Genomic DNA, 26,611 nt, shown 5'->3' with positions numbered 1-26,611 from the left:
CTCCCTCCCCGGTGGAGCCACGTCCGCTGCGGCGCGGGGGCGGGGCGGCCGGGGGCGCGGCCGGGGCGGCAGCGGGGGCGGGAGCGGCCCCGGATGGAGGAGGCCTCCGCCATTTAGACAGCCCGCAGCGGCAGGCGCCGGGCTGGTGAGAGGGTGTATCGGGTAGCTGTTGCCGTCATGGGGCGCCTGTCGCAGCTGCTGTTGCTTGCTCTGCTTGTCTTCCCTGCCGCCCTGCTGCTCGGGGGCGCCCGCGGCGGCGCAGGTGAGAGCGGGTCGGTGAGGGGAGGCGAGCGACCGTTGCTGCCTGAGGGGAGGCGAGTGGCTGTTGCTGCTGGAGGGGGGCTGGGGAGCGGTAACGGCCACTGAGGAGCACGTGGCGGGCTCGTTTTAACGGCCCAGGGGCGGCGGGGAGGGGAACCCGCTCCTGTGGGGCCTGAGGAGCCCAGCGCCGCCTTCGCTGTCGGGAGGGAGGCGGGCGCAGCTCATTCATCGCGGGCGGCGGTTCGGGCCTCCCCGCGCACGTGGGCCGCCGCCGGGACTGCTCCTCTCGGCCCGGGACGGGGCTCTGCCGCCCGGGTCTGTGCCTGTGACCCCCCGATGGCTCTTTCTGAGGGTGCTACGGCGGGGTGCGGGCTCCTCCGGGCAGGGCCGGCTTCTCGCCTGTCACCGCGCTGTGCGGCGTCAGGCAGGGAGCCACTGTTCCCCTCTCAAAAAAGATCCCTTGAGCTCGTAACAGGGGGTTTGTCTCTTTGCTCCCGCGTTCAGGCGGTGCTGGTTTCTATAGCGCATCGTTAGCAGCTGTGCCGGCTGCCGTGCCGTCCGGGCTCCCCCCACCTCCCCAGCGCCCTTCAAGTCGCCCAGCACTTAATCTCTGTTTACACGATGGTGTTATCTGATTCACGATCTAAAGGCTGCCTCCCTGGTACTAAGTCTGGAAAGACAGAAGGGCAGCCATCTCAGCTAGCTCTTCAAGTCGGCTGCTCCACACGCTGGGAGTGAGTGAGTGAGCTCCTGCCCACAGCCCGCAGCTCTCCTTTCCCGCTGCTGCCACATCATCAGCCTTTCTGACACCCACCGAAAAGACCGCAAGTTAGACGTCCTGAGGATCTGCTGGAGCAGTTGCTTGTGAAGAATGCCTGTCATTTACCTGTACCCTGTTTAGATACAGAGGTTTTAATTAACAAATCTTTATTTGTAGACTTACAAGTTTAGAACTTCAGCAAATAAAATCACTGAGGTTGGTCTTAGGTTAAGTATTGCACGTGGTTGCAAAAGTCGCTGAGTGTACCTTCTAAAGACACTTGAGTGGGGGGATTGTATTTGCTTTTTCTAGCTCTTGACTGACAATCCTGAAGTCCTTGGATTTGTCATCAAGGATTCTTATTCCCCGTGAAAATTTTTAAATGTTTGTTTAAAATGTGTAATCATAGCCATTAGATTTTTTTCAAGCTTGTGTAAAACAATCATCCGTTCATTTATTTCTTTATCTCTTTCATTTTTGGATAATGTAAGCTTTATTTAAAAAAAAAAAAAGTATTTTTGTGTATATTTTTAAAAAGTTCTCACCCTAGCCTGCATGCGCTCTAAACTGTAAACAGACAGAACTTTGTCATGTTGCCACTGTTTGCATTAATCATGTCTGCCTAGTGTTTGAAATTATGAGACTCAGCTCCATGAAAGTGAAGAGGCAGTGAACTTGTGTTGAAGCCTTGCTCTGGAGCCATACTCTAGATCGGGTTTCTTTTCTGACTCCTGGTGTGGTGCTATTGAACATAGGGATATAGTAGTTTATGGTCTTGAGGAAGTAATATTAAAAATACTTCTTTATGTTTTAAAACTTGAATAAAAATAAGTGCAAAAATAATAGCTTTTTAACTACCTGTGGAAGCGTAGTGTTCTAATACCAGTGGATGAAAAGGACATGCTAATCGTTTATTAAATTTATTAGTCTTATACGAAACAGCACTCACTGCATTAATTTCCAGGCAATAGCAATATCTTTTTAGTTTGACATTTGTAGTGACAAAACAAAATTAAAATATTTTAATACACTGACATGTTCAAAAGTTAAACAATAGGTTTTAAGGCAAGTTGGTTGCCCTCTGCAAATTTAAGTGCAGCTGTGTGAATGCTGAACTTTTTGTTATTCAGCTGTAAACTTCTTGGTTTTGAACTTTTTAGCACATAAATGAGTAATTCAGAAAGCTATTAGAGAAGGAAAAAAACTGAGAGAGAAACACAGTCATTTGAATGTGAGGTTTTTGTAACTGAGGCTTCAAAACACTGTATTTGACAGATTTTAAAGAAATTATTCAAATGCTTGCGTGAAAATTGTACTACAATGTCAGTTTTCTGTTGATTAGATATTGAGAAGGGTTTCTTGTATTTGAATTTTGTTTTGGTAGGTTCAGGTTTATTAGTTGCAGCTCAAGATGCTACAGAAGATGAGGAAGCTGTGGAAGATACTGTAGTTGAAGATGAAGATGATGAAGCTGAAGTTGAAGAAGATGAGCCAACAGACTTGGTAATTGTACATGGATGTTACTTTCTAAGTATGAATTAGACTAAAAGTGCTGGAACCTAGATAGTTTATATATAGTTAAATATTGAGTTTAATAGCATTGCTATTTCCAAATACCTGTTTCCAAGTCTCCAATTAAACTTGTGTTCCATTTGAAGTTTCAGAAGGATTTTTCTTCCCTTCCTGAATACTAGTTTAAAAACCACATGGGAATGGCCTAATTTCTGACTATCAAAACTGCAGTCCACAAAAAAGCACCTGAGGTGGGAGAATCAGATTCCCATAGGAGCCACTTATAGTTCTTTTCCAGACTAAGCTGCATCTCAGTAAACTGAGAAGGACATGGAACAACTAGATTTTGACTTCTTTGGTCTTGTTTTTCAAGGGGTGACAGAATCTTCCTTGTATTAATTCTGCAAACCTTCAGTTTGCAGCCTGTTTTCACTTACTTCATTCCTAGTCTCTGACACTTGTTACAGGGTATGCCTGCTATACCAGTGCACGTATTGCTGTTCAGGGTTAAGTGTTTGAGCTTGACAAAGTGAAATATTTTATATAGTCGTCTGCCTGTAGCAGTAGAATATTAGGCTTGCTAGAAACTTAATGTACTCAAATTAGTACAAAAATTTCTCAAATTTCTGATATAAAATTAGAAAGTTTGTGACATTATTAGGAGGAGAAGAAAAGCATGGTAAAATGGAGACCTGGTAAACTGTTATTTAATTCTATTAGATTTTTACTGATGTTGGTAAATTGGTGAGCTTTTGGTCAACCGGCTTTGCTAAGTGGTAGAAAGTGTGCTAGGTATTCAGTACTGACAGAATATTATTGAATAACTTTTTGAATGTAATTTGCTTTTAATAAATAGTCTGTGACTTGAGTACAAAACATTACACTTGTAGGCAGTTTCTTTTATTTGTCACTCACATAGGAGATACAGTTTTGCTTAGTTCTGTTTGGTGGCTTCCCTAGAGCATGGTACCTGTATGACCAATCCAATAGACTATCCACTGCTTCAGGTGGTTGTTTAAGCAGTGAAATCAGATGATCCAAATAACTCACAAATAGTTACTTCAGCCGGTTCAAAATGGGGTTAGTCTTGTTTTAATTTGGTGAAGGAGGTGGTGATCCCATGATCCCCATGTGGAAAGTAAGCCCTCAGTGCTTGTATTTTCTGAATTAAAAAATGATCATCACAAAGGTAAACTTGAACAAGTAAATCCACAAACTTATTTAATTCCCACAGTCTAACCATTTCCAGGCAAACATAACATTTAACTAATTAAAAATGAATAGAAGGCTTCTATAAACACTCCCTTGGTAGTGTAAAGTAACTCTTATTTGCCTTATGGTTGTCTCTAATTTTGGAATTGCTTGCTTTCTAAATAGAAGTAGCTTAGATGTGAACACTTAACATTTAGATTCTATTAATTTTGTTCTACCCTAAAACAAAGACCTTACTGTTGTTCTCTGATAAGAAACCTTTCCATACAGCTGAATGCAGCCAAGATTAGTCACTGTGTCAAACGAGTAGAAGGATAAATGCTGAAAATGATGCATAGCGAATCTAGAGGGATAACAGAGTATGTGCTACTCCTGTAACAGCAGGAGTCAATGGTAATGCTTGCCATTGTTGCATGCTTTAACATGTGGGATTCTCATGAAACAAGCATGGTCTTTGCTTCACTGTTCATTATAGGATTTTTCAAAAAAGTCTCTTGTCTTAGACAGAAGAAAAAGAGGAAGAAGACTTGTCAGGAGAACCTAAAGCCTCACCTAGTGCTGATACAACCATCTTATTTGTGAAGGGTGAAGGTAAGAGTCCCGTGCTAATCTACCATCTACTTTACTGTTGCTTGGACTGTATCAATGTGAGCATAAAACAGTGAAGCTCTAAAAAAAAACCAGAATCTGTACTAGACACTCTCTTTAGAAATGGGCTAGGTGTGGTGTATGAAGCTTCTAACAGTTGAATTTATTTTTTTTTTTTTTTAGACTTTCCAGCAAACAACATTGTAAAATTCCTGGTGGGCTTCACCAATAAGGGTACAGAGGATTTCATTATCGAGTCTCTCGATGCTTCTTTCCGTTATCCTCAGGACTATCAGTTTTATATCCAGAACTTCACAGCTCTCCCTCTAAACACAGTGGTTCCACCACAGAGACAAGCCACATTTGAGTACTCTTTCATCCCTGCCGAGCCTATGGGTGGTCGTCCTTTTGGACTAGTTATCAATCTCAACTACAGAGATGTAAATGTAAGCCTGATGTTGTAATTAATTGTAATCTTTCTAGTTGATGTGGAAATGTTAGGAAGGAACTGCTTAGTCAAGTTACTACCTCTTCAGACAGTTAATGCCTTTGTGTTTTTTAAGCAAATCAGTACATACAGAAGAACAGTAAGCAACTGTCCTCATGTTTCACAATAACCCCTCAAGTGCCCTTAGTTCTGTGTATGTTAGAAGTTGTGTGGAAATGGAAGCTAGAATGCCTTGGAACTGGGTGGTAGTGAGCTGTACTCATTTAAAAAAAGGAAAAAACCACAATGTTACTACTAAAGCTTTATTTAGGATAGCTTACATTTCACTGTGCTTTTCAGATGGGCTTTGCTAACTAAACTATCAGCCTGAATCCCATCAGCAGACTTGACTTTGAGTAAATAAATGGCCAGTAGTTGCAGTCTGGGAGAAGTCTATTCAAAAGCATAAATGGGGATTAAAAGCAGGGGATCATTTTCTCTTGTAGTGCAGGTCAAAGTTTAACAGGCTTCTGTATCTTTGTTTTTTGATTGTTTTAATAAGAACCCTTCACATGTAGTATGCCATGTTATAGGAGATAACATCTTCAAGGTTAGATGTGACTTTGTTGCTAGTATCAAGCCTGTTCTTTGTACTTGCATTGAAAAGTTTGTGCTTTTATCTGTTGAGTCAAACTTGCACTGCTTATAAGCTTAATTGAGTCTTGTGCAGGAGTTAGTGCTTGCTTTCTAGAGTTTTTCTAAGAACATGGAAAAAGATAAACACTTGGTTATGTGTTCAAGAGTGACTTCTAAATGTTGTGTGGAAACTTTGTTGTAGGGCAATGTGTTTCAAGATGCTGTCTTCAATCAAACTGTTACAATTATTGAAAAAGAAGATGGGCTGGATGGAGAAACGTAAGTAGGCTGGAGATTCAAGTTTAATTGGTATACTGGTAGAACAGGCTGTTGATGGTGCCAGTGAGAATAGTTCCTGTACCGTCATTTTATTGATTGTTAGGTCTGCTGTGTTTTGCTGATGATGTCGCAGGCATTTGACTTCTATAAAGTTGATAGAATGAAAATATTAAGTTTTTCCCCAAATTAAGATCTGTATTAATACTGGGGATCTTCAGGATTGGTAGTATGTTGATGAGCAGTTTGTGCATCTGCTTTATTTTAAAGGGCTTGAGCCTGGAAAACGACCTGATATTATATAGCTACGTAGCAATTCCAAGCTGTCAAGCTTTTGTTATGTACTATGCTTTTTCCCAAGAGTTAAAGATGCAGAGGGTCCATAGAATTGGGCTGTGCGTCCTACTGTGAAGACTGAAATAGCTTGCTTCTGGATCACTCCAGAATAATTAAAGACTGTATGAACTGATAGATGTATTTGGAGTATGAGACAGAGGAACTCACACTCATTCTTTGTTGCACTACCCCCCATCTGTAGCAGATACCTTTCAGGAGTGCTTTTTTGTCTTAAAGACTTAACTACATCTGACACATCTCATATGTTACCAGCATATGCTTTGCTCATATGCTTTGAAGTATTCTAATGCTGGAGTGGAATTTTAAGAGAACCTGCGAGTTAAAATAAAAATCTTCAGAAATAGTTGTAGATAATGTGGACTATTTGAATTCTTCTGCCACAGGTAGAAATTGCCTATTGAGCAAGCTCCCTTTTAAAAAAGTTCAACCAAATAAATAGCTATTGCATGAATTTGTATTTCTCAAATACAATAGCATCAATGAAAAAACAATTGGTCACATAAAAATGTGTGATACTCTGATAAAGGAGCTTTCAAAAGAATTCAAATTACTCTAACCAGTTTGAGTTAATATCCTGTGAACAGATAATTACCCTAAACTAAGGATGTTCAATTAAGTCTCTTCTGTAGTTTTAACTCCATAATTTCCTTTGTCGTAAATCTGGGTTAAGGTGTTAAATTTGGATTACATTCTTTACTGGGAAACTCCTGCCTGCTCCCCAGATTAATTTTAGGTATAACTTATATTCTCCTCATGCTAAGTATTGACATGTATTTCAGGTAGAAATCTTTTAAAAAAAAAAAGGCAAGCAGATTTTTTGAAATACTGCTTGCGTTGCTAGAATTCTAGGTGTGGAACACAGAGCAAGATAAACAAGGCCTTTCAAAGTGCTGTTGCAAATAAATTAATATCCTAGCAGTACTTGCTTTGCAGTAGCATACTAAAAGCTTATAAGGTATTTTTGAAGGGTTTTGTAAGTGGTTAAAGCTGTCACAAATGTAAATATCATGTTTCAAGATGCTGGGTCACACGTAATACTGCAAAAGAATTCTCACTATATTTCACTAATTATTTATAAGTTTCCCAGTTTATACAGCTTTTTTTCAAATGTTCTGTTGTTCAGAATTAAACTTAGGATTGCTGTTTCTGAAATAAAAATCAGTGCTTAGTATTTGTAAGCACTTCAGTTTCAGCTACATTGTTGTTTTGTGTTTTTTTTTCTCTACCCACTCCCTACAAAAGTTCTTGGGAAAGATCAAGGGGGCATCTGGCCAAAGCTCTTTATAAACATTCTGAAACAGTTAAGATTTTTAGCTAGTGGTTTCTTAAACTTTTTTTAAAGGATCTTCATGTACATGTTCCTTGCTGGACTTGGTCTACTGGTTGTTGTTGGCCTACATCAGTTACTAGAATCTAGGAAGGTAAGTGGTGTATTTTGTCTATGTGCTGTAAATACAAGACCTTACTAGTTTGAAAATAAATAATCCAGTAATTGTTTCTGGCATACAATGCTTCAGGTAGAACTTTAGAATATTTACTTTTAGAACTAAGACCTTAAAGATTTTTGGAAAAACTAGAGAGTGTTTTTAAAAATGTCTGTAATTGGAGACATTTAGATTGCTTGCCTTAAAGCTCTTTGGGTCTGCTCTTTGTCACCACATTGAAGTGGTTGAATTTGAAGCTTTTATACCTTCCAGTCACTGGATGTGTGCAGCTACTGATTGAGTACTTACTGGGTAGACTTTCCCCATGCTCTCTACTTCTATTATTTTAATCTACACCAAACTTTGAGAAAACAACTCTCTAGTCTGTTATTTAGTTCTTACCAGTGCTTTGCCATAATGTTGATTAGGGATTGCATTTATGATGCTACAACAGCTAAGGGTTTGTTCCACGTAAGTGATCTGGCAAGCGAAAGCCATTGAAAACTTAAGTTTCATCTGCATGTGATGCATAGGTTGTATCTTCATGTGGTCTGGCTTATGATACTTCTGAAGTAGCTTCCCTTGGGAAGACATATAGAATGGTTATTTTCTTTAAAATCTGTTTTACAGAGTGGCATATGAGAGAGAATATTATGCTAATCTGAGAAAATACAACAAAACTGGTCATCACAAAGTTTAGTAATTCATCATCAGCCATTTTTTTAACAGATATAATGAGCTTGCCCAGGCATGCTTGAAGTCTTGGTATCTTTGCGTAGAGTAAGTGTTGTGAGGCATTAGTGGTAATGCCAAACTTAAATGAATAAATTGCTAATGCTAAAGATTAAGCTGCAAAGACCGCTTCACACATTGGCTAACTTTAAGTAGGCCTCAGTGAAATAATTGCTATTCATTTAATATAGGATTGTTAGTTACTTCTAATACTTGTGCTATCAGAATTTTAGGTGAGAAGGAAAACATTTTTTTTCTCGAATTTTCAGAGGAAAAGACCAGTACAGAAAGTAGAGATGGGAACATCAAATCAGAATGATGTTGACATGAGCTGGATTCCCCAAGAAACTTTAAATCAAATAAGTAAGTATTTTGCCTTCCACAAACTAGAACATAACAAACTTAATCAACTACTTGTAACTGAGTAAGTAGATGACTTTTTCTGAACAGCACACATCTCTTCTAGGGAATAAAATGTTGTTCAAAGCACTGTGCTTAGTGATTAAGCTATTACATTAGCAGCCTGTTCTTACATAGAACAAACTTGACTGGTTGATACAGTAATGACTATCATGATTTTTACATTTTGTTCTGTAGACTCTCTTTCAACAGTATAAAACCTCAACCCAAAATCTGGATCACAAAAGATTTTTAAATAGGAGAAAATATCTATGATCTCTAACTTTCTGTAAGTTGTTTGGAAGTTTACCTATGGACTGAAGTTTTAAATGAGCATTAGGAGTGTGTATTAACCAAAGCCACATTACAACTTGGCATGAATGCCCTTCACAAGTCAAAAATAACTGAGTTCTACTTGATATCTGAAATGCCAACAGTAAACCAAATATCTCATTTCTTTAGACCATTTGTGTGTTTGTGGATATTTCTAACTTCTCTTGCTGTTTCTTCTGTTTTGCTTTCCTATGGCTTCAGTGCAGAGTAGAAGAGGTGAGGCAAACTCTGGTGATCTAAAGAGTGGGAGTGCTTAATGTGTTGTCCATGTGATAATTGGGCATGGATAGAAATACAGCTTCCTGCATGCAGTGGTTGATGATGTAGCATGAGCAGTAAAAGATTACAGAACAGATGCATACAACTACATTTTATATATGTATAAATTTGTGTTTTTTATATTGTAGTAATGTAGCTTATCAGAAGAATATTGCTGAAGTACTGTCTCTAACAGTTCCCAGAACCCGTTATCTAAAATGTAGATGTGTATCTTGCCTTCTGGGCTTCCTTGATGTAGTGTCAAGCTGTTGTTGCAGTGAGGGAGGTAGAGGACTGATCAGGACTGACAGCCAAGTGCATCTTGTTTCAGTGAGAAACAAACCTTGGCTTTGAGTATAATAGCTTAATAGTCAGGGTTGTCTTCTTTATGCCAGGTGAACCCCTATCACCAGTAGCGCTGCCTGGTGTGAGGTGAGAGAGCCTGTTGTGGCTTGGTTTGGGTGGGTTGTTGGTTTTTTTTTTTTTTGGTATTTTAGTAACCGATAAACTGGACAACCCTCACCATGGACTTGCATGTTACAGAACAGGAACGTTCTTATTTTTATTACCTTTTCTTTAAGATGCTGATAGTTAAAAAGCATTAGCAAGTTGTTTTAACTGGCTTCTGTGTGGTGATGCGTTGCACTAAAAGAGCAGTTTGCCTTGTGTTCAGGATGGCGAAATACATAGTCATATAACATCTAATCTGAAGTAGCTGTAGCAATTGATACAACTCTTTTTTCTTTTTTCCAATCTAGATAAAGCTTCACCGAGAAGGTTGCCCTACAAGAGGGCACAGAAGAGATCAGTGGGCTCTGATGAGTAAATGTTAATCAGTACAACAGTTGAACCTTTACTAATCCTGCCTGTTTGGGTTTTTTGGATTGGAGTAGTGCAGCGAATCCATATCACCATAAGGAAAATACTGCTAAACATTTGGACTGAACAGATTAACTGAATGGTGTTAATATTACTGAAAATGCACTTCTCTTTTTTTTTTTGTTAATTGTTGGGGAGGGAGCGGGGGGAGGCAGCCATTAAGATTTGTGCCTGCGTGTGTAAGCAGTTGGTCTTAACAGAACCCTGTTACCTGAAATGTGCCTTTAGAGTTCTTTGTCATGCTGGCTTGTCATCTGTACACTATCTTTGAAGGATTTTTCTCCTCCCTCTGATCTTGAATGTCTAGTGACTTTAATCTGTCTTGATTGTATCATGTCTGTATCAGAATCTGTATGCATTTTTCTTTTTCAATAAGTAACTATTCTCTACAGTGTGCACACACTGAAGTGTGTGTGTGTGATCCTGTTTCAGTGGCAAGACACCATCTAGATTTCTGCATAGTTTGCATTCTAAAGGCACAATTGGGTATAGCTGCTTGTAGTGGTAGATATTTTGCTGCTCTTTTGATCTGGACATGCAGTGACCTAAAAATCTGAACTTATCTGCATAGATGTTGGGAAGACTCTTACACAGCAGCAGAACTCATGAAGCATGGAATTTGTGTGCTGAATTGGTATTACTACATAAATTTTTTTTTATACCCAACTTGTTAAACGGTTAGTTATTGAGTCGTGCCAGCAGCTTAGGTATTCTGATTGTAGTGGTAGCTCTGCAATGTTTACTCAAGAAATTATTGAATAAGCCAGAACAACATTTCCGTAAGTTCTTGATTCTCTCACAAAAATGAGTATGTCTTATGTATCAAAATGTGGACTCTTTTTCTTAAGGCTTTACATGAGACAAAGACTTTGCATTTACTGTACACACTTGAAACTGAATTTGAAAAGAAAACTGTTGGCTTTCAATAATCTTTTTAAATGGCAAACTATTTCATTCACCCTTTGCAGTTTTTAAATCTCAAACTTCTTTCCACCAGTCAGTACCTGGGTCTGAGTTGGTTGTTTGGTTTTTTTTGTCACCTTGTCTTTTCTAGTAGTAGCACAGTTGCATATCTGTTATTAACTACATGTTAGTTCAGTACGAAAACAGATAAGCTATATGCAATCAAAATGGGATTCTCTTTTGTGGCAGGCGTGGTTTACATAATTACTAGGAACTGAGGTGTTGATCCACTCCCATTGCATTCAGGAATTTAAGTGACAGTAAAAAGAGCAGATAATGTAGTGTCAGTTTGCTGCCATTCAGGCACTTGAACAAGGCTTGAATTGTTTTCATCTCAACTGCATCTCCTGTGTTTGATGGTTATCTGGAAGCTTGTTCAGTTCTGGAAGAGGCATTGATTTGAGATTTCTTGTTTTCTTCTTTACTTCCCCTTGTGATCCCCACAGATAAAAGTGCCATTTTAGACCTATGCTTGCTGTGCAGGGACTGAGCTTCTGAGCCAATATTAAGACAGAGCAACACTTGCAAATCACGTCATAGCATGGCTGAAGAATCTAAGCTCTGAAACTACGTGTACTGGCACTATTTTGCAATACACTTTCCCAGAATGAACTGTGAAGATGTTCTTGACTCATCTTGCTATGGAAAAGAATAGGAAAGCAACCTCACAGATGCTTTGTTCAGCTTCCTGCTAATATAGGTAGCCCAGGCAGCATATTTTTAATAGTTAAGGCTGCTGAATCGTCATACAGAACACTTAGCACACAGTTGAATGCTACCTTCATAAGAGGTATCTGCACTCGAGTTATATGGAACAACTTTGTTTGCCTTTAGTGATATAATGTGACTGGTTTTGTGGTGGGTTTATGGGCTTATATTCAAGCTTGCCTTGATTGAACAAAGTATTTATATATGAAATGCTTTGTGTACTAAAGCCCTGTAGCTATTGCAGCACCTGAGGTACTGAACTTTTAAGTTCCCTCTCTTGGATAATGTCTCTAACCTGGAATCAACATATTTTTGTTTCACCTTCTGGCAAGAGGTAATCTTAAATTGTATATTCTTCCCAAAATAAGAAGGTACTCTTTTGAGAGGGTGATGAGAGCTGCTCTAGGTGCAGTGGTACTTCAGGAAAAAAGGCAAAGGATCAGAAGAGAGGATACTAATTTGTAATATCCTAGTTTTATTTGTTTATATAAATAGTTTAGCCCTTACTGATTGAGATTTGGAGCAAGTTAGGCAGTTAGATATCTTACACAGACCAAGGCTTAAGCTGAAGGACTGAAGCACTGTACAAATAAGCGTTTGAAGGTTTCAGCTTTCTTCTCTGCACTCTGTGGCTTATATCCAAATGCTTAAGTTCTAAGCATGAAAGCAGAGGAGGCACTTCAGCTTGCATAGGAACAAGCAATGGGAAAGTTCAGTTGTACTCAGGCTCTTTCTGATCACACAACTTGGCATTTGCTGGGGGATGGTTCACAGTAACTTTCTCAGCCAGAAGCAGTTCATAGGAACAGTGGCCAGCAGTCCACTGCTGCTCATCAGAAATGAAGTAACAGTTTTGAATTCCTTGTTAGTTTGTTGTAGTTGAAATTTAGCAATAATATTCCACTGTGTAGTGGTAATTGAACTTTGACATCTCTTACATTATTTCTAGTAAATAAGTCAGTCTACTACACTCATATTTCTTCAAGTGGGAGAACATAGTTATTGCTTTATCCTGTTGGTTAACAACTTTTACTTTGGTACTTGAATTTTCTACTAAATTTTGAAACACATACAGATATCTTAGTGTCACAGGTATGTTACTGTGTATTATTATTACTATCAGCTAAGTACAGTATAGTTTCATTGATTTCAAGATGGAACAAGTAGCAATTCTGCCTATCTGTATGCCACCCTTTTCTATGTGGCAGCACAAGCATTTGTATAACCTCGCATTCTTACCAACCTAATTTTCAGCAAGCTTACTGCACTACCACACAACTGCTCATGTGAGGTTATGATAAGGAAGGATTGTGAAGGAAGGCATGGACTAGAGTTTCTTTCTTGTTAGTAAGAGATGCTAAAGTGGTTTTAGACCACAAATAAACTACAGCCCTAGTGTGAAGGGCGAGTATTAATCCCTTTCTCACAGTTCCTAAGGCAAAAAATTGTGGAGTTTTAGTGAGTCTATACTTGGCATAAGAAAAACTGCTTTAGCATTCATGTCTATAGTGGTAGCAAAACATTAATTTAGCTACACTTCAATTGCATTTGGTACTTGTAGCCCTCTGTATGCTGTCTGCTTTGTGACTGACAGCAGTTCATTTTTTCCCCAGTATCATTTAATCAGAGAAGAGTGGCTGCTGTCAGATTAAAGGACAAAGTATCATCTCTATTCTTCATGTACAAAATGATTAAACGGCAGGCCATGGAGATGAATGGAGCAGACTGGTGATGGTGAAACACTGGCAGTGTTTCTGCTTGTTTCAAAACACTTATGCAGAACATCTTCCTTACCTTGGAATGGATATAATTAAAAGTATCATTCACTGTTTCTTCCTGGAATGTACAGTGCTAAACAACATGTTGCAGTTGAAAGCTCTGAATTCAGGGAAGCAGCAGGGAAGTTAAATACTAATGTAGGTTGGTGGTTGTGTTTTTCAGGGTGCCTCATGTACTGAGCAGCAGTTAAGAGTCTGTTCTCTTCTCCAAAGGAAGGACAGTACCTACCTCATAGGAGTGACACAAGGGCTGTTTCAGGAGTGTTTTGACTTTGAGACTTGCACAATACACTTCCATGGAGATAGTAAGACATAGCACTAGTGTAATGACCTAGGTTCATGCTATACCAGTTTAATCCCCTCACTGAACAGAATTTAGCAGCTTTACACTAACTTTTCTTAAATATACAGAGCAATTGTAGTTAACTTAGAGCAAAACCAGAAAGATCTTTCTGTTTTCTGCAGGAGTTTATAGGTGGGCTAAATAACATTTCTTCTGCTGCTTTTCCATTTCTCTCTAATTTTTCCCAGGGATTTTTTTTTTAATCAAGTCATATAGATGATTGTGTTGATACAATCAAACAGTCGTTTAAGAATGACTGATTTGGATGATTAAGTTCAGATGATGTATTACAACTGAAATGTTAAATTAACATTTACTTTCTTACCTGCTGACTTTCGTTTGTGAGATCAGATCTCTTGAAGATGGCTGCAGGTTTTTTGTAAAGTAAACTTGATTTATTTTTTTTCTTAGCATTGTGTAGCTTCTTTTTTTTTTTTTTTTTTTTTTAAATAAAGCATGAGTATGGCACCAAAAAGCCTGAGTGGTATGCTGGTGCTCTTTGCATATATGCTACTACAGTTTGTTTATTAAAGAAAAGAGTGAAAACATGCTATTCTTAAAAAGCTTATTTTCTACAATGTATTTGGAATGGTAATAATAGCAAGGAAATATTCTGTGATGTTTTGGACGAGATTAGAATTCTTTACAAGAATAAGGGAGGGCTCACGGAAAGTGTTCGGTAAATTGTTGAATCCTGATCTGTTAAAATTGAGCCATCGTCCCCTACCTTTCCAGAAATAATAATCTATTCTTAAACTATATGCAGCATGAAGGAGATCTATTAAGATGCTTAAAGGCTGCTAAAGCACAAGGTTATAACAAGGCCAAATCCCTACAGCTTTACAGTATGTGCCATTGTCTGACCAAGCAAACAATGAATATTCCAGGCAGCAAGACTGAAACTAGCAGTTCACGCAAGTGTGCTGCATCCCAACAGGAGAAGGTAAGACCTTCTGGGGAAAAAGCTAACAAAAGCAAAACAAATATGGCTTAAAAATAAAGGGTGCTGAGATTCTTGTATTTGTGAATTACATCTGTGGATAAATAAGGAAAGACTTAAAAGCAGATGTGTTAAGATGCGTTTTTAGCTTCCAGAGAACATAGAAGTAACTGTCAAATTTGAAGTCTGCCTCATCTTTCCCTGAAAAGAGCAAGATAGATTTTTGAGACTTCATATTGGTCTCTAAGCCACTCATTGCAGTCTTAATTTCAGTAGGCTCTCTGTTTGTCCACCATGTTATCAGTCTTGATTATAAATTAGTATTAACCAAGATGCAGTAAAGTTTCAGCTTTACAACATTCTGCCCTCTTAGCTGCTGAGGGAAAACTGAAACATAACCTCTTTACTTTTGGTCTGCTCAGCTAACATGGCAACTGCAGCTTGTCTTGCCTTAACTGAGTTTTCCATGTGCCACCTAAAGTCACATAAGGAAACTTTAGCTTAAGAGATGATGTTTTCATAGTGAAGAAAATACTTAGTGTACATAGTCACACAAATGTCTGAACAAGAGAAATTTTTAATATAACCTTAGTGTATATTCTAGTAAAAAAACCAGTGCTGCCCTACAGGGCCTGGATGGAGAGACTGTATAGTTATCATTCAGATGAAGCTGCATTGGCAGACCATGTGTGATTAAATCATTTGGATATTAGGAAAAAATTATTCACAGAAGAGTTGTCAGGCATTGGAACAGGCTGTCCAGGGAAGTGGTGGAGTCACAATACCTGGAGGTGTTTAAAAGGCTTTTAGATTAGGTTCTTAGGGACATGGTTTAATGCCAGAGTTAGGTTAACAGTTGGACTCTATGATCCTGAGGGTCTCTTCCAACTGAAATGATTCTATGATTCCATGATTTACCCTGAAGGTAAAATCAAACACTAGGTTCACTAGATGGAAATTATCACTGGCAATACCAAAAGCTGCCGGCTGAGGGATCTCCCAAGCCAGTGACAGCTGCTTCTTGTAACAGACAAGCACAAGGGAGCTTTGGTTCCTTCTCAAAGAGAAGCGTCTAAATGGATGGGCTGTAGCAAGTGTGGCTTTTCTTAACCATTCTTTGCTATATCTTGGTCACTGAAGTAAGTCTGAGCACTGCATTTTTCTGAGCTTTAAAGAAAATAATTGACAATGGGAAACCTAAACTCTAGAAAGCTCTAAATACTAGTGCTGCCAAAAGAAGTCAGCGCTGGAGCCACCTACAGGGTCAGCCCGAGGTACTGCAGAAGCAGGGACCGTGGTGACACTGCTGCATCTTTGTCATCTGGTTTCCTGGTCCCAGGCTCCTCAGCAAGGTTTCCTGCAACTGACTTTAGATTAAATTGGGCCATTTAACCCTGTGTGCACTGTGACCATGTTCAGACACAAACAGCTCCACATTCTGCCTTTAGCTGGGGTATTTTTTTCTATGAAAGCTGGGTTAGGGTCCGCTCTACCCAGAACATGGTAGAACAGCATTTCCTCGCATGAGCCTGGATCCACAGCACTGCAGCAGGGAGCAGTGTACAGGCCCTTACCATGACAGCCTGTTTGATCCCAGCCTCAGCTGGCAAGTGAGTTTCCAAGAGAGACAGAAAGAAAACAGTATATTTTCGTTAGCAGAAGTCTACACAGAAAGGAGGAAAGTCTTAAAATGCCCTATTTCAGGTTTCTATTGGAAAGGAAAAGCTGGAGTTTAAATAGCATTTGATGTCTATCACACAGAGCATGGCAAACATTGTCACCAAAATAGCAGGTTATAATTAGAAGCAAGTGTGAATGCCCTAGCAAACTTGATTATGAAGTGTGTTATATTTCCCTTAGAGCTAGTATTTAAGACTTAGTGCGTGGTTGTTTGCAATAGCGGTTCATTCATAGAGAGTGCAAGTATTTCTTACAGCTGGAGATGACATTTTGCCCAGCTAATCCTAACTGGTTCTACTATAAGCAAGCTGAAAACCGGTCAGCATGTCTTGCTGTTGGGCACCACAGGAAACACAGTCTTGCAGAAAGAAAAACGAAATGAAACAGGATTTAATTTCTATTGTAAAAACCACACTACGCTGTGTAGTAGTCCTTTCCAATGTATTAGTGGTCTGACAGGGTGTGATACTGCAGCAGGAGGCATGAGCCAGAAGCACCACTGACTTCAGCAGAGCTATTCCATGTTCATACAGAGCAAGACATTCCCTCAAGGTCCCATTGCGACTGAGCTCCCTCTGCTCCTGCGAAAAACTTCTCACTGGGCGTCACGTACTGGTCCTATGGCCAGGTGCAGCATTTCTTGCAGTTACTCTCGTTTTCCTTTAGTGACAAGCCCCAAGGGGCATCACCTCATCATTGCCATTTTGTGGAATTTGTAGAATTACCCCCAAACAGATGCTACTGATTGACAGCAGCGGTAATAAGCGCAGGTCACCAAGGCTCTGTTGACAAACTGCAAAACATCCCACAGTTGCAGTTCAGTAAAACACGGGCACAAGGAACCCTGTGAGGAGCTGCTATCACTTAACTAGAAGTGTTGTTCAAATTAAGTACTTTCAGTTTTAGGTGGGTGTTTTACAGTGCTAAAGAGAATATTTTGGTTCAGAAAAACCATCAAAACTGTTTACAGGAGGTGCACTCCCCAAAAAGTAATAACCAAATGAGTTAAAAGAGGCATGTGGCTCTGCACCCTGTGCCAAAAACATGTCACCTGTGAGGTGCACAGGTTGCTCAGTTCTCCAGATCCCTTCCTCTCCCTTACCTGCAAACCCTGGCAAGCTCTTCTAACCAGCTCAGCGCTGATTCTGGGTTTCAGCTGTCTGTGCTAGAAGGCCTCTGTGGTTTCAACTCAGAAAGATAGTGGCAGATAATGATCTAGACAGAAGATCAAAAATTAAACTAGCTGTGTTGTGGTGCAGACTTGCTGCATGTATGCAGACAGCTCGATGATACTTTGATTTTCTCCCGCTGTGGAGTATAATGGACCTGACATATGTAACCTTAAAGCCTGTAAAGCTTTAGTCATATAAGCATCCTGAAGGCAGGGGCTTGGACTAGATGACCTTCGAAGGTCCCTTCCAATGTGAACTATTCCATGTTTCTATGAAATAGTGTTAAGTATCCTGCCACCAAAAAGGGATTTACTGGCAAAGTGAGCAAAAGTACAAGTATTGTATTCCACTTAGCAGCAGCGCATGAGATAGCACATGTCCTCCCACATTCTACCTCCTCCCCACCTGGGAGCCCGGTGCACCAAGTAGGGCTACACTTCAAATAGAAATAGAGGAAAACAGCAATGAAAGGGGTTACTTTCGTTTTTGTTTACAGCCAGATTTTACCCAGTCACTACTGTTCCTAAGCACATGTCATGCGGTAAAGCTTGAGTTGCAAATGCTTGGGAGAAACATTGATTGATCAAAGCAAGTCTACATCTCGCAACTAGCGCTTCCACCACCCTAAAATAAAATGCAAATATTTATTTTGGGTGCAGATGAAGAGTCAGATGTTGCTCATTTAAAATGTCATATAAATATTGGTGCAAATCTCTGCTGTTGTAATTCTGTATACAATCACGTAACAGAAGATGGGAAGGAAGGTTTTGATTGCTAAATGTAACTGAAATTGTGCCTGCATCCGCTCCTTCTCTGAGGGCAGGGGCTGCTAGTCCTGCGTGCACATGCACACTCATGCAGGACCATTTATTTGCAGACTTGCTGCGAACAGGCCTGTTTTGCTGTCCTCATACCGCAGCTGCTCAGATTGAGTGTTATAGTAGACCCCCCGTCTGACATTCTGTCCTAACCTTCACACATTTTTACGAGTGGCACGGCTGTTCTCCATGTGCGGCTACAGGCTAAAAATTACTGTCAGAAAGTCAGCGCACGGCAGCGCTGGCCTTTGCCGCGTTAACCTCTGCCTCCGAGATTATGAAAATGGATCACAATGAAAAGCCTTTTCTCCAGCAAACTGCTCTCTGCTTTACAGCTTCCGATTAACCGATGTTCATAAACTGCTTCACAACCCTCTGCTGAAAGGCCCTAGAGAAGTTCAAATGATTGCACAACAGCGTATTCCAAACGCCCATCGTCCAGAGTTTCCTCACAGACTCCTGGCAGTTTTCCCTGCCAAATGAGAGACAAATCTGGCACAGGAGAAATAAACAAGCACAGCAAAGGAAAAGGCTATTTTCAGTTCCTACTACTCAGAGGATTGCCACAAGGTTTTCTACTGCGTTACGCAGTGAGGTTCAGTGAGCCAGAGAAGTCTTCCCACTTGCTGGTATTTAACATGAAAAACTCCTGCTTCCTTTGATTTTTTTTTTTTCATGCTGAGAGGGGAATTGAGAAAGAACCGGAGCAGGAGGCAACGCTAGAATTTTTTTGAAAGCCACAGCAATCCTTATACACTCCACCTTTGCTTAGTTTCAGCTCTACAGGTAGAATTCAGATGCATCCTAAAATGAAGGCATCTTGGCCCCTTCCCTAGGAATATTTTGAAGGTTTTCATTTCCCTAGAAAGTTCAACCAGATTTTTCCTCTGTCAGGCACCCTCATTAACACTGTGACACATACGCAAATTACACATCACTTGCGTGAAGTGACACACGCAGCCAGCGACAGCAAGGTAGAGGTTCCTGTTAGGCATCCCATTCTGTGCAGGGACCTGCCATCGGTCAGTGTCTCCACTGCCGTCTTTGAGCAGACAGCTTCCTTCTGCTTCACCGCTGTCTTTATCCCAGGTGCTAATACACTTATTTGGAGGGGAAAAAAGAGATCTTAGTGGAAAAAATGTTTCATTAATATCTTTTTACAACACAAAACTGCTGCTTCAGCAGTTCATAAATGCAACACCGGTCTCCTTGTCTACATCTTGTCCTTCACCCCACCCCTTGCTTTGAACAGGCCTCAGTGCCAGGTGAAGCCACTGAGGAGCCCCTGGCAGCACACAGGGATGCTCTTGCAGCCTTTGTACGTGGGACAGGTGCAGCTGGTGAGAGATCCTAAACCACCAAGTTATTCTGTCCCAGAGCACTTCTCTCTCTGCCTTGCCACCCCCCTGGTCATCTCTTAGAATCATAGAATGTCCTGAGCTGGAAGGGACCCACAAGGATCATCGAGTCCAACTCCCGTCCCTGCACAGGACAACCCCACAGTTCACACCATGTGTCTGAGGGCGTTGTCCAGTCTCTTCTTGAACACTGTCAGGCTTGGGGCTGTGACACCTCCCTGGGGAGCCTGTTCCAGTGCTCCACCACCCTCTGGGGAAGAACCTTTTCCTCATGTGCAACCTAAACCTCCCCTGGCACATCTTCCTGCCATTCCCTGGGGTTCTGTCATTGGTCACTAAAGAGAAGAGTTCAGTGCCTGCCCCTCCTCCTGCCTTGGGAAGAAGCTGTAGCCCCATGAGGTCTCCAGCAAATCTGCAGTTATCAGTGGTCACCTGTTTCCAGACAGCGACAACAATACACTCCTGGACATCTGTTTCCCCTGTTCTCTGTGTGTGCACACGAGGACACAGAGCAATGAGAGTGACCCCAGTATGGGGCTAGAGGCCAAACCCAGGAACTCCAGAGCACACCCTGGACCCAAAATGCAGGGGTGACCACAGTAACATGGTGCTTATTTAAACAGATTGGAGAGCAAACCCCATCATCTTCCTCATTGCCATTTTGCTGTTGCTGCCAACCTCTCCCCTGCACAGGTGACCACAATTACTGCCAAGGGAAGGGCTAGAGAGGAAAAACACCTTACACAGCTCTGAGGCTGGAGGGCTCAACTGGCTCACGTCACCAGAAGATACTGGGGCATGTATAGGTCTTACTCTCCTTCCTGAGGTTGGCTCTTGGGTACCCAAGTTGTGGGAAATTCCAGCATGGACCACTTTTCCACAGTCCAGCAGTTAGAGATACCCCAATTAAGCAATCCAATCAATGACACCAGATCCTAACCAGAGCATGTGTGCTGTGAGGAGTTTTAACCTGGGTCCCAAAGGCGTAGGAGGCTGGAGGGAGGAAAGCAGCAGCACTTTATCCCCGGGCTATGTCTCTCAGATTCTGAACCTGGTTCACTTCTCTACCAGAAGGAACCATCCCACCAGGACGTAGGAAGATGCGGATGCTCAGCTTCGCTGCAGTTCCCCGGCCTCCAGAACTGGATACGCACTCAGATGATCCTTTGGCTCAGCATCCCGTGAAACACATTTTATTTATAGGAAAGTATATAAAATGCAGCTAAGGTGGCTACAACAAGCTATAACAAAGGATTTCTGGCTTGTCTTTTTTCTTCGGACATATGCACGTGGCTTTCAAACACATCTTGAAGCTTTCACAGCCACACACGTTTATGCAAGAAAACTATGGTGGCAGAAACCTACTTCATTTATACAGAAAATGACTGATATACTGTTAATGACCACGACGTGCCAGAAGGACGCTCACATACGTGATCACGAGGCTACAGTTACTTAAAAAAAGGACAGAGAACCCTGACCCCAGCACCTGTGCAGGAAAATCAGCACCAAAGGACCCTCCTGGTGCCTGCAGTCACTACCTTAAGGAACAGCACTGAGAGAAAAGCACCATTTCAAAAGGGCTTGGCTACCAGAAAATGGCACTCACTGGTTTGACTGTGGTCACTGGTTTGGCTACCATAAAACAGTGGTCAAAATGAACACAAATTTTCCAAGTGCTGCAATGATCTCCAATTCAACCTCCATCCCTCTGAAGGAAGAGAAACAGCGATGCCATTTACAGATATAAGCTCTGGCTTCTACATCCTCCTCTGGTAGATGTGTCTGAAAACAAGTTACAACAAACCCACAAGAAGAGCCATGTCCATTGCGTAACCTATAATTTTTAAATATAACATTTTATTGCTTAGATGGTTTGATACAGAACAACTTTTACTTTTTATTTTGAATTTGGAAGTACTGTACAACTGAATAAAAAGAGGAATAAAAGTACCAAAACAAATGTGTGATTCTCTGTTCATGTGGCATAAACCAGTCTTGTACACAATTCGTAGCAGCAGTTTAAGTTCCCTTTAGAAAAATATGAATTCTACACATTTATTACTGTTTCCTGCATGGGATGAAATCACTAGGATTAAACTTCCTTCGTGGAGAGAGAGGAGAGGAAGGAGACACACAGAGAGGAGAGAGAAGATGACGAATCATTCTGAAAATGGAATCAGACTGTCACATAGCGCCCAAGAGATATTTCACAACAGCCTCAAACAAGGTTCTCTCTTTTGTTTTCCTTTTTCCTTTATTTTGTTTCGCTTTCACAGTCAAGTGCTCAATGTAGTGATTGAATTATCTCAACGTTAAGTCCATTGCAACTCAGGCAAAAGAATTTCAGAAGATCCTTTTTTTTTTTCTTTTTTTTTTGCTTTTGTTTTGTGTTTTTTTGCTTGTTTTTTCTTTTTTTTTTTTTTTGTAAAAGCCCTGAGAGAGGAAAAAAAAATAATAAAAAGATTCAAACAAAAATTGTATAGAGACAAATTAGCTGAACATGCAAACTAAAGCCTAAGATTCACTCATAGTTTAAACACATTATGAATTTCACAGTTTAATATTGGGGGAGGAGGGGAAACAAAAAAAAAAAACCCAACAACAGCAACGGTTCTCAGTCAAACTCAACTAATAAAAATGTCAATAAAATGTGGCAAGATCTTATACTCTACTAGGATATAGATAAAGGCTAAATAAAGCTTTAAATCAATAGTGATTATTGCTAGCAGATGTCCCGGCAGGCTGCTGGGAATTAATTACTTGCTACATCGTTCTGCAGCATATAGTTTAGTAATGGCTTCTCCCCCACAGTATTGCGCGTTTTAGTGTGGAGAGTTGCAAAAAAAATAAACCCCAAATCAAAACAAAAGACAAAAACCAAAAAATACCCCAAATAATAATAATAATTATAATAATTATAATTATAATAGTAATAACAATTTAAGGGATGCGTGAACTGGTTTTAATTAAGTAGAATGCACCTGGGTAGAGTTTCAAATGAATCATTGGTTGTGATTACTTATCTACATCTGGCATTAGCTTCGTTTCTGAACGGGTTCAAACATCCCTATTTAAAACAAAAAAAAAACCAACAAACAAAACAACAGAAAACCACCAACAACAAAAAATAGAAATCACATATACCTCAACCATTTTTTCTTAGTCTATTCGCAAGAAATATTACTCGAGAACGTCTCTCTCTTCCTTTGAATTCCGGACAGTGAGATTTCAGTCTCCAGAAATTTTCGGAGAGTTTTGTTTTGTTTTTTTTTTTAATATAGATATAGACATATATAGATATATATATATTATATAATATAGGCTGGGTCCGAGGCCCACTTCCTCCATGTCTGGTGAGAGCAGGAAAAGCGATTTTGCGGAGAGGGGCGGGGAGGGGACGGGACGGGACGGGACGGGATGGGATGGGATGGGATGGGATGGGATGGGATGGGATGGGATGGGATGGGATGGGATGGGATGGGGGTCACAGTGCGGCTGGGCTGGGCCGGGGGCTGCAGTGGTGGAATTAGCACAGTGAGGCTCCGGCAATGCTCGTATGGCTCTGTCTGTCCCAGAGGTCATGACTGAAGGACAATTAAATCAATGACAACAACGACAAACAACAACGAGGACGACGACAACAACGAGAACGACAAAAAAAAAAAACAAACAACCCGCTGGGCACTCCAAAAAATGCGCAGCTACAGTAGGATACATTTCGCTTAACCCCTTCAATATTGGTGGCCGGAGTGTCGCCTGTTGCCGGCAACAGGAGCCATAGGGAGAAATTCCAGCTGCCAGCATTAAAGGGGTTAAATTATTGATATGAAATTTAGACACACACCTCAAGTCTTCAAGCATCAACCCCAAAATCTCAGGAAGAATTTTTTTTTTTTTTTTAAATTTATTTTATTTATTTTTAACATGTCTTATAGCTGTAGTTCTATTACCAGTAGTATTTTCTTGCTCTAGAACATGACAGTAGCAAGATGACGGTAAGGCTCGCATTTCTCTCCTGCTCGCTTTCGACTGGAAGACGGAAGGACTTTTGCTCTTTAAGTAACACAAACTGTCACCCATGTGACTGCAACAAGATTCATCTCGCACCCGCGGGGCCTTCCTGATGCACTTGGAGGGGCGCCACACGGCCCCCCCATTCTCACACGCTTCTTCTCCCCAAACACACACGCGCCCCACCGCGAGTGAGATGATCCCCTGTAGGGGTGCGATGATGATGATGGTGATGGTGATAACCTCGCTGGCCTCCACTCGACTCTCGGGTCAGAGGAAGGGTTTCACTGAAAGTACAGTAGAAGAGCTGCAACATAAGAAGAGGAGCTGGTGAAAGCGTTAAGTCAAAAAAAACCCCCTATTTCAAGAGGGGATCCAAGCGGCGTTATACATCTGCGTGGGCAAATATTGCCCATTGGTTTCTGCTGACGGCAGAGACAAGCGAACTGATGGATTTATAAAATAATAATAAAATAATAATAATAATATACTGAAGCAAATCAAACATATATAACAGCAGGTGCATAATTTCCATAGGTTACGTTGCTATGTAACTCTTCTCTGTAATACACGCTCAGTCCACGACGGCCAGAAAACCCCCTAGGATTCAGAAGACCATATCTAATGCTGAAAAGTGGAAACAAGCGTGAGGTTGAAATTTGTTGTGTTTCCTGCTTTTGGCTTGAACCACTTTGAACACCTTCAACTGCCACGTTGTTCAGGCCTGGAACAGGCTTAATGCTCCACCATGTGGCAAATGCAAGAACATCTACTGAGAAAAAAAAAACAATAAATCAACATCTCATCTGCATTTCCTCTGACTATTTCATATGAAATTCACATAATTTTTCTTCCAGTTATTGGCTGTGGTATCCAAGGGCCTCCCACCCCACTGCCCCCATTTCCAGCTCAGAGAACAAACACAGCGACTATCACAGATATACAAGAACAAGCTCACGCACACCAATACAAAAGGTAACATTAATGCTTAAATGAAAAAGGTCCTCTCCAAATAATTCATTAAAATATTAAAAAAAAAAATCATTTTTGAAAAAAAAAATCTATGATACCAAAAGATCTAATAAAGTAGTAAGGCACTCAAATCAGTATATACTGTAGTCTCTTGCATTATTATACTGAAAGGCATATGGCACCGCGTCCAGTCTGCCATACTCTCCCCACAGCTGTAGGTTGCTCTTCCAAAAAAACAAAGACTCCAGAAACCTCGCTCTGCTGGCTTCAGTTTGCGTGCTGGGCCGGGTCCAACCTCCCTAGCAAAGTCATTCCACCCCCAAGAGCTGGGGCGCGCTGTCTGCAGAGGCAAGGATGTGATTCATGGGAGACGTTTTGTTGTGCATCTCCAGCAAGTCCTGAATGAAACCTGAGGGCCTCTCGTGCTCAGAGCTACCCCGAGGTTCCTGCTCTTTTGCTGTCTGTTTCTGTGCGCTCTTGGTGGGCTCCCCGAGGCAGGTGCCGGCTCCTCGCCCGCTCGGCCTCTCCTCTCTGCAAGGGGACTCCTTGGCCGTGCCAGCCAGGGACTCTTTTCGGCTTCCCGTGAGCGATGCGTGGCTACCAACACCCCCCATGGAGTCGCACTCGTTTTCTGAGATGGGGTTGGTGCCGCTGTGGCTGGACTCGTTCTCGCTGTCTTCTCCACACCTCGACTGGGTCTCCTCCTTGTCGCTCTCTTTCCCGTGGTTTTGGGCATTTTTGACTTTCTGGTGTATGCGCTGGTGACGAACCAGGCTGTGTTTCAGAGTGAAGGTCCGCTCACAGGTTTGACACTTGTATGGTCTCTCACCTGGAAGAGAATTAAAACACAAAGTCAGCCGTAAGGTCACAAACACACCTCCCTCTTGTTTCAAGCAGCTTGGGGCACAAACGAAAAACCAAAACTAAGTGCCCTGAGATTTCTACAAGCTTGGTATGGCCCTGTGCTAAGGAGGGAGGAAGACAGTAAAGCCCCAAGTGCTCCTTAGCATCCTGTCTAATTTGGTCAACAGCTTTTCTGGAACAAGTTTTCAGTTGTCCTCTGGAGCTCAAAAGGCCTTTGTGAAATCACGCCCACCATTGGGGTCCCTCCTACAGGCTGGGCCTTGTGATAGAAGACTGAGGATACTGCCCAGGTACCCGTGGTCAACAGAGCTTAAAAACTGAACCCAACAGCACATGAGGAAACATCTCCCTTTCTCTTAGATGCTGAGCAACGGTCAAGCATGAAATGCACAAGTTAGCCCCCGAAGTCGAAGAGAAGCTGTCAGGAACTGCCCTCGCTACAACAGCCCCGTGTCTTTCTGTGAAGCTGAAGACAGTATCACCGTGTTTCAAACTCGACACAGAGCAGCTCAAGGACCAAGACCTGCCAGGCATTCATGGGACACGGGAAGTGTCTGTTAGAGGTGTAAAAAATGCCTGCCCGAGGATGTTACTTACAGAGCTGCTGGTGTTCCTCAGCCCACTGGTGCTTTAGCACAGGAGTGACATGTGAAAGCCCTGAAAAACCTCTTCTTACCCACTCTTGAAATGCTACTTGGAGTACAAAATTCTTCCTTTTATTTTGCAACCTTAAGCCACAGAGCAGCTGCGGGCATCCTCTGCTGTAATCAACAGCTAGTCTGCTCCAAACTCAGAGCTGCTTTTTGCACCTGAAATTTGCTTGAATACTTTCCTAAGCATGAGCTCATCACAAAACAAGCAACTACAGCCCCACAGATAAAATTCCCCTGAAGGCCCAACCAAGCACAGTGCCCCAAGGTGCTATATGCCCTGAAGAACCGAAGGTC

The 26,611-nt window shown here is 41.3% G+C and overlaps 2 protein-coding genes across 13 annotated transcripts in view; one reads left to right on the top strand and one right to left on the bottom strand.

Annotated features, from left to right (window-relative positions):
- The first annotated feature begins 45 nt into the window (after window positions 1-45).
- Window positions 46-21,521, top strand: SSR1 (signal sequence receptor subunit 1). Of its 3 annotated transcripts, none has more exons than XM_082045627.1 (9): window positions 46-262; window positions 2,406-2,524; window positions 4,249-4,336; window positions 4,517-4,779; window positions 5,599-5,675; window positions 7,372-7,450; window positions 8,455-8,548; window positions 9,934-9,997; window positions 20,889-21,521. In XM_082045627.1, exons 1-9 carry the CDS (start codon window positions 178-180, stop codon window positions 20,908-20,910), a joined length of 891 nt encoding a protein of 296 aa, XP_081901753.1. In that variant the 5' UTR covers window positions 46-177; the 3' UTR covers window positions 20,911-21,521. The 3 variants fall into 3 exon arrangements, with proteins under 3 accessions (XP_081901753.1, XP_081901752.1, XP_081901754.1); XM_082045626.1 differs by having other exon boundaries at window positions 20,886-21,521; XM_082045628.1 differs by lacking the exon at window positions 20,889-21,521 and having other exon boundaries at window positions 48-262; window positions 9,934-11,054.
- A 133-nt stretch (window positions 21,522-21,654) lies between these two features.
- RREB1 (ras responsive element binding protein 1) overlaps window positions 21,655-26,611 on the bottom strand; it is a 126,706-nt gene continuing 121,749 nt past the window's right edge. For 9 of the 10 annotated variants that reach the window (XM_082045611.1, XM_082045614.1, XM_082045612.1 and 6 more), the window contains one exon: window positions 21,655-25,629. In XM_082045611.1, the coding sequence (XP_081901737.1) occupies window positions 25,109-25,629 (521 nt within the window). In that variant the 3' untranslated portion in view covers window positions 21,655-25,108. The remainder of the gene's footprint in view (window positions 25,630-26,611) is intronic. The other variant, XM_082045610.1, reaches the window with a different exon arrangement.

This window comes from Streptopelia decaocto (assembly GCF_964273445.1).
Source record: "Streptopelia decaocto genome assembly, chromosome: 2".
NCBI lineage: Eukaryota > Metazoa > Chordata > Aves > Columbiformes > Columbidae > Streptopelia > Streptopelia decaocto.
Note: the sequence above shows the minus strand (reverse complement) of the source record. Positions and strands in the feature narration are given on the sequence as shown.

Bases quoted from the DNA above. Each gene is read 5' to 3' on its own strand.
- SSR1 (XM_082045626.1), top strand. From the start codon at position 178: ATGGGGCGCCTGTCGCAGCTGCTGTTGCTTGCTCTGCTTGTCTTCCCT. The intron at 4,780-5,598 runs GTAAGCCTGATG...ACTTTGTTGTAG, and splicing joins TCAACTACAGAGATGTAAAT to GGCAATGTGTTTCAAGATGC. The intron at 9,998-20,885 runs GTAAATGTTAAT...CTTCTCTACCAG, and splicing joins AGATCAGTGGGCTCTGATGA to AAGGAACCATCCCACCAGGA.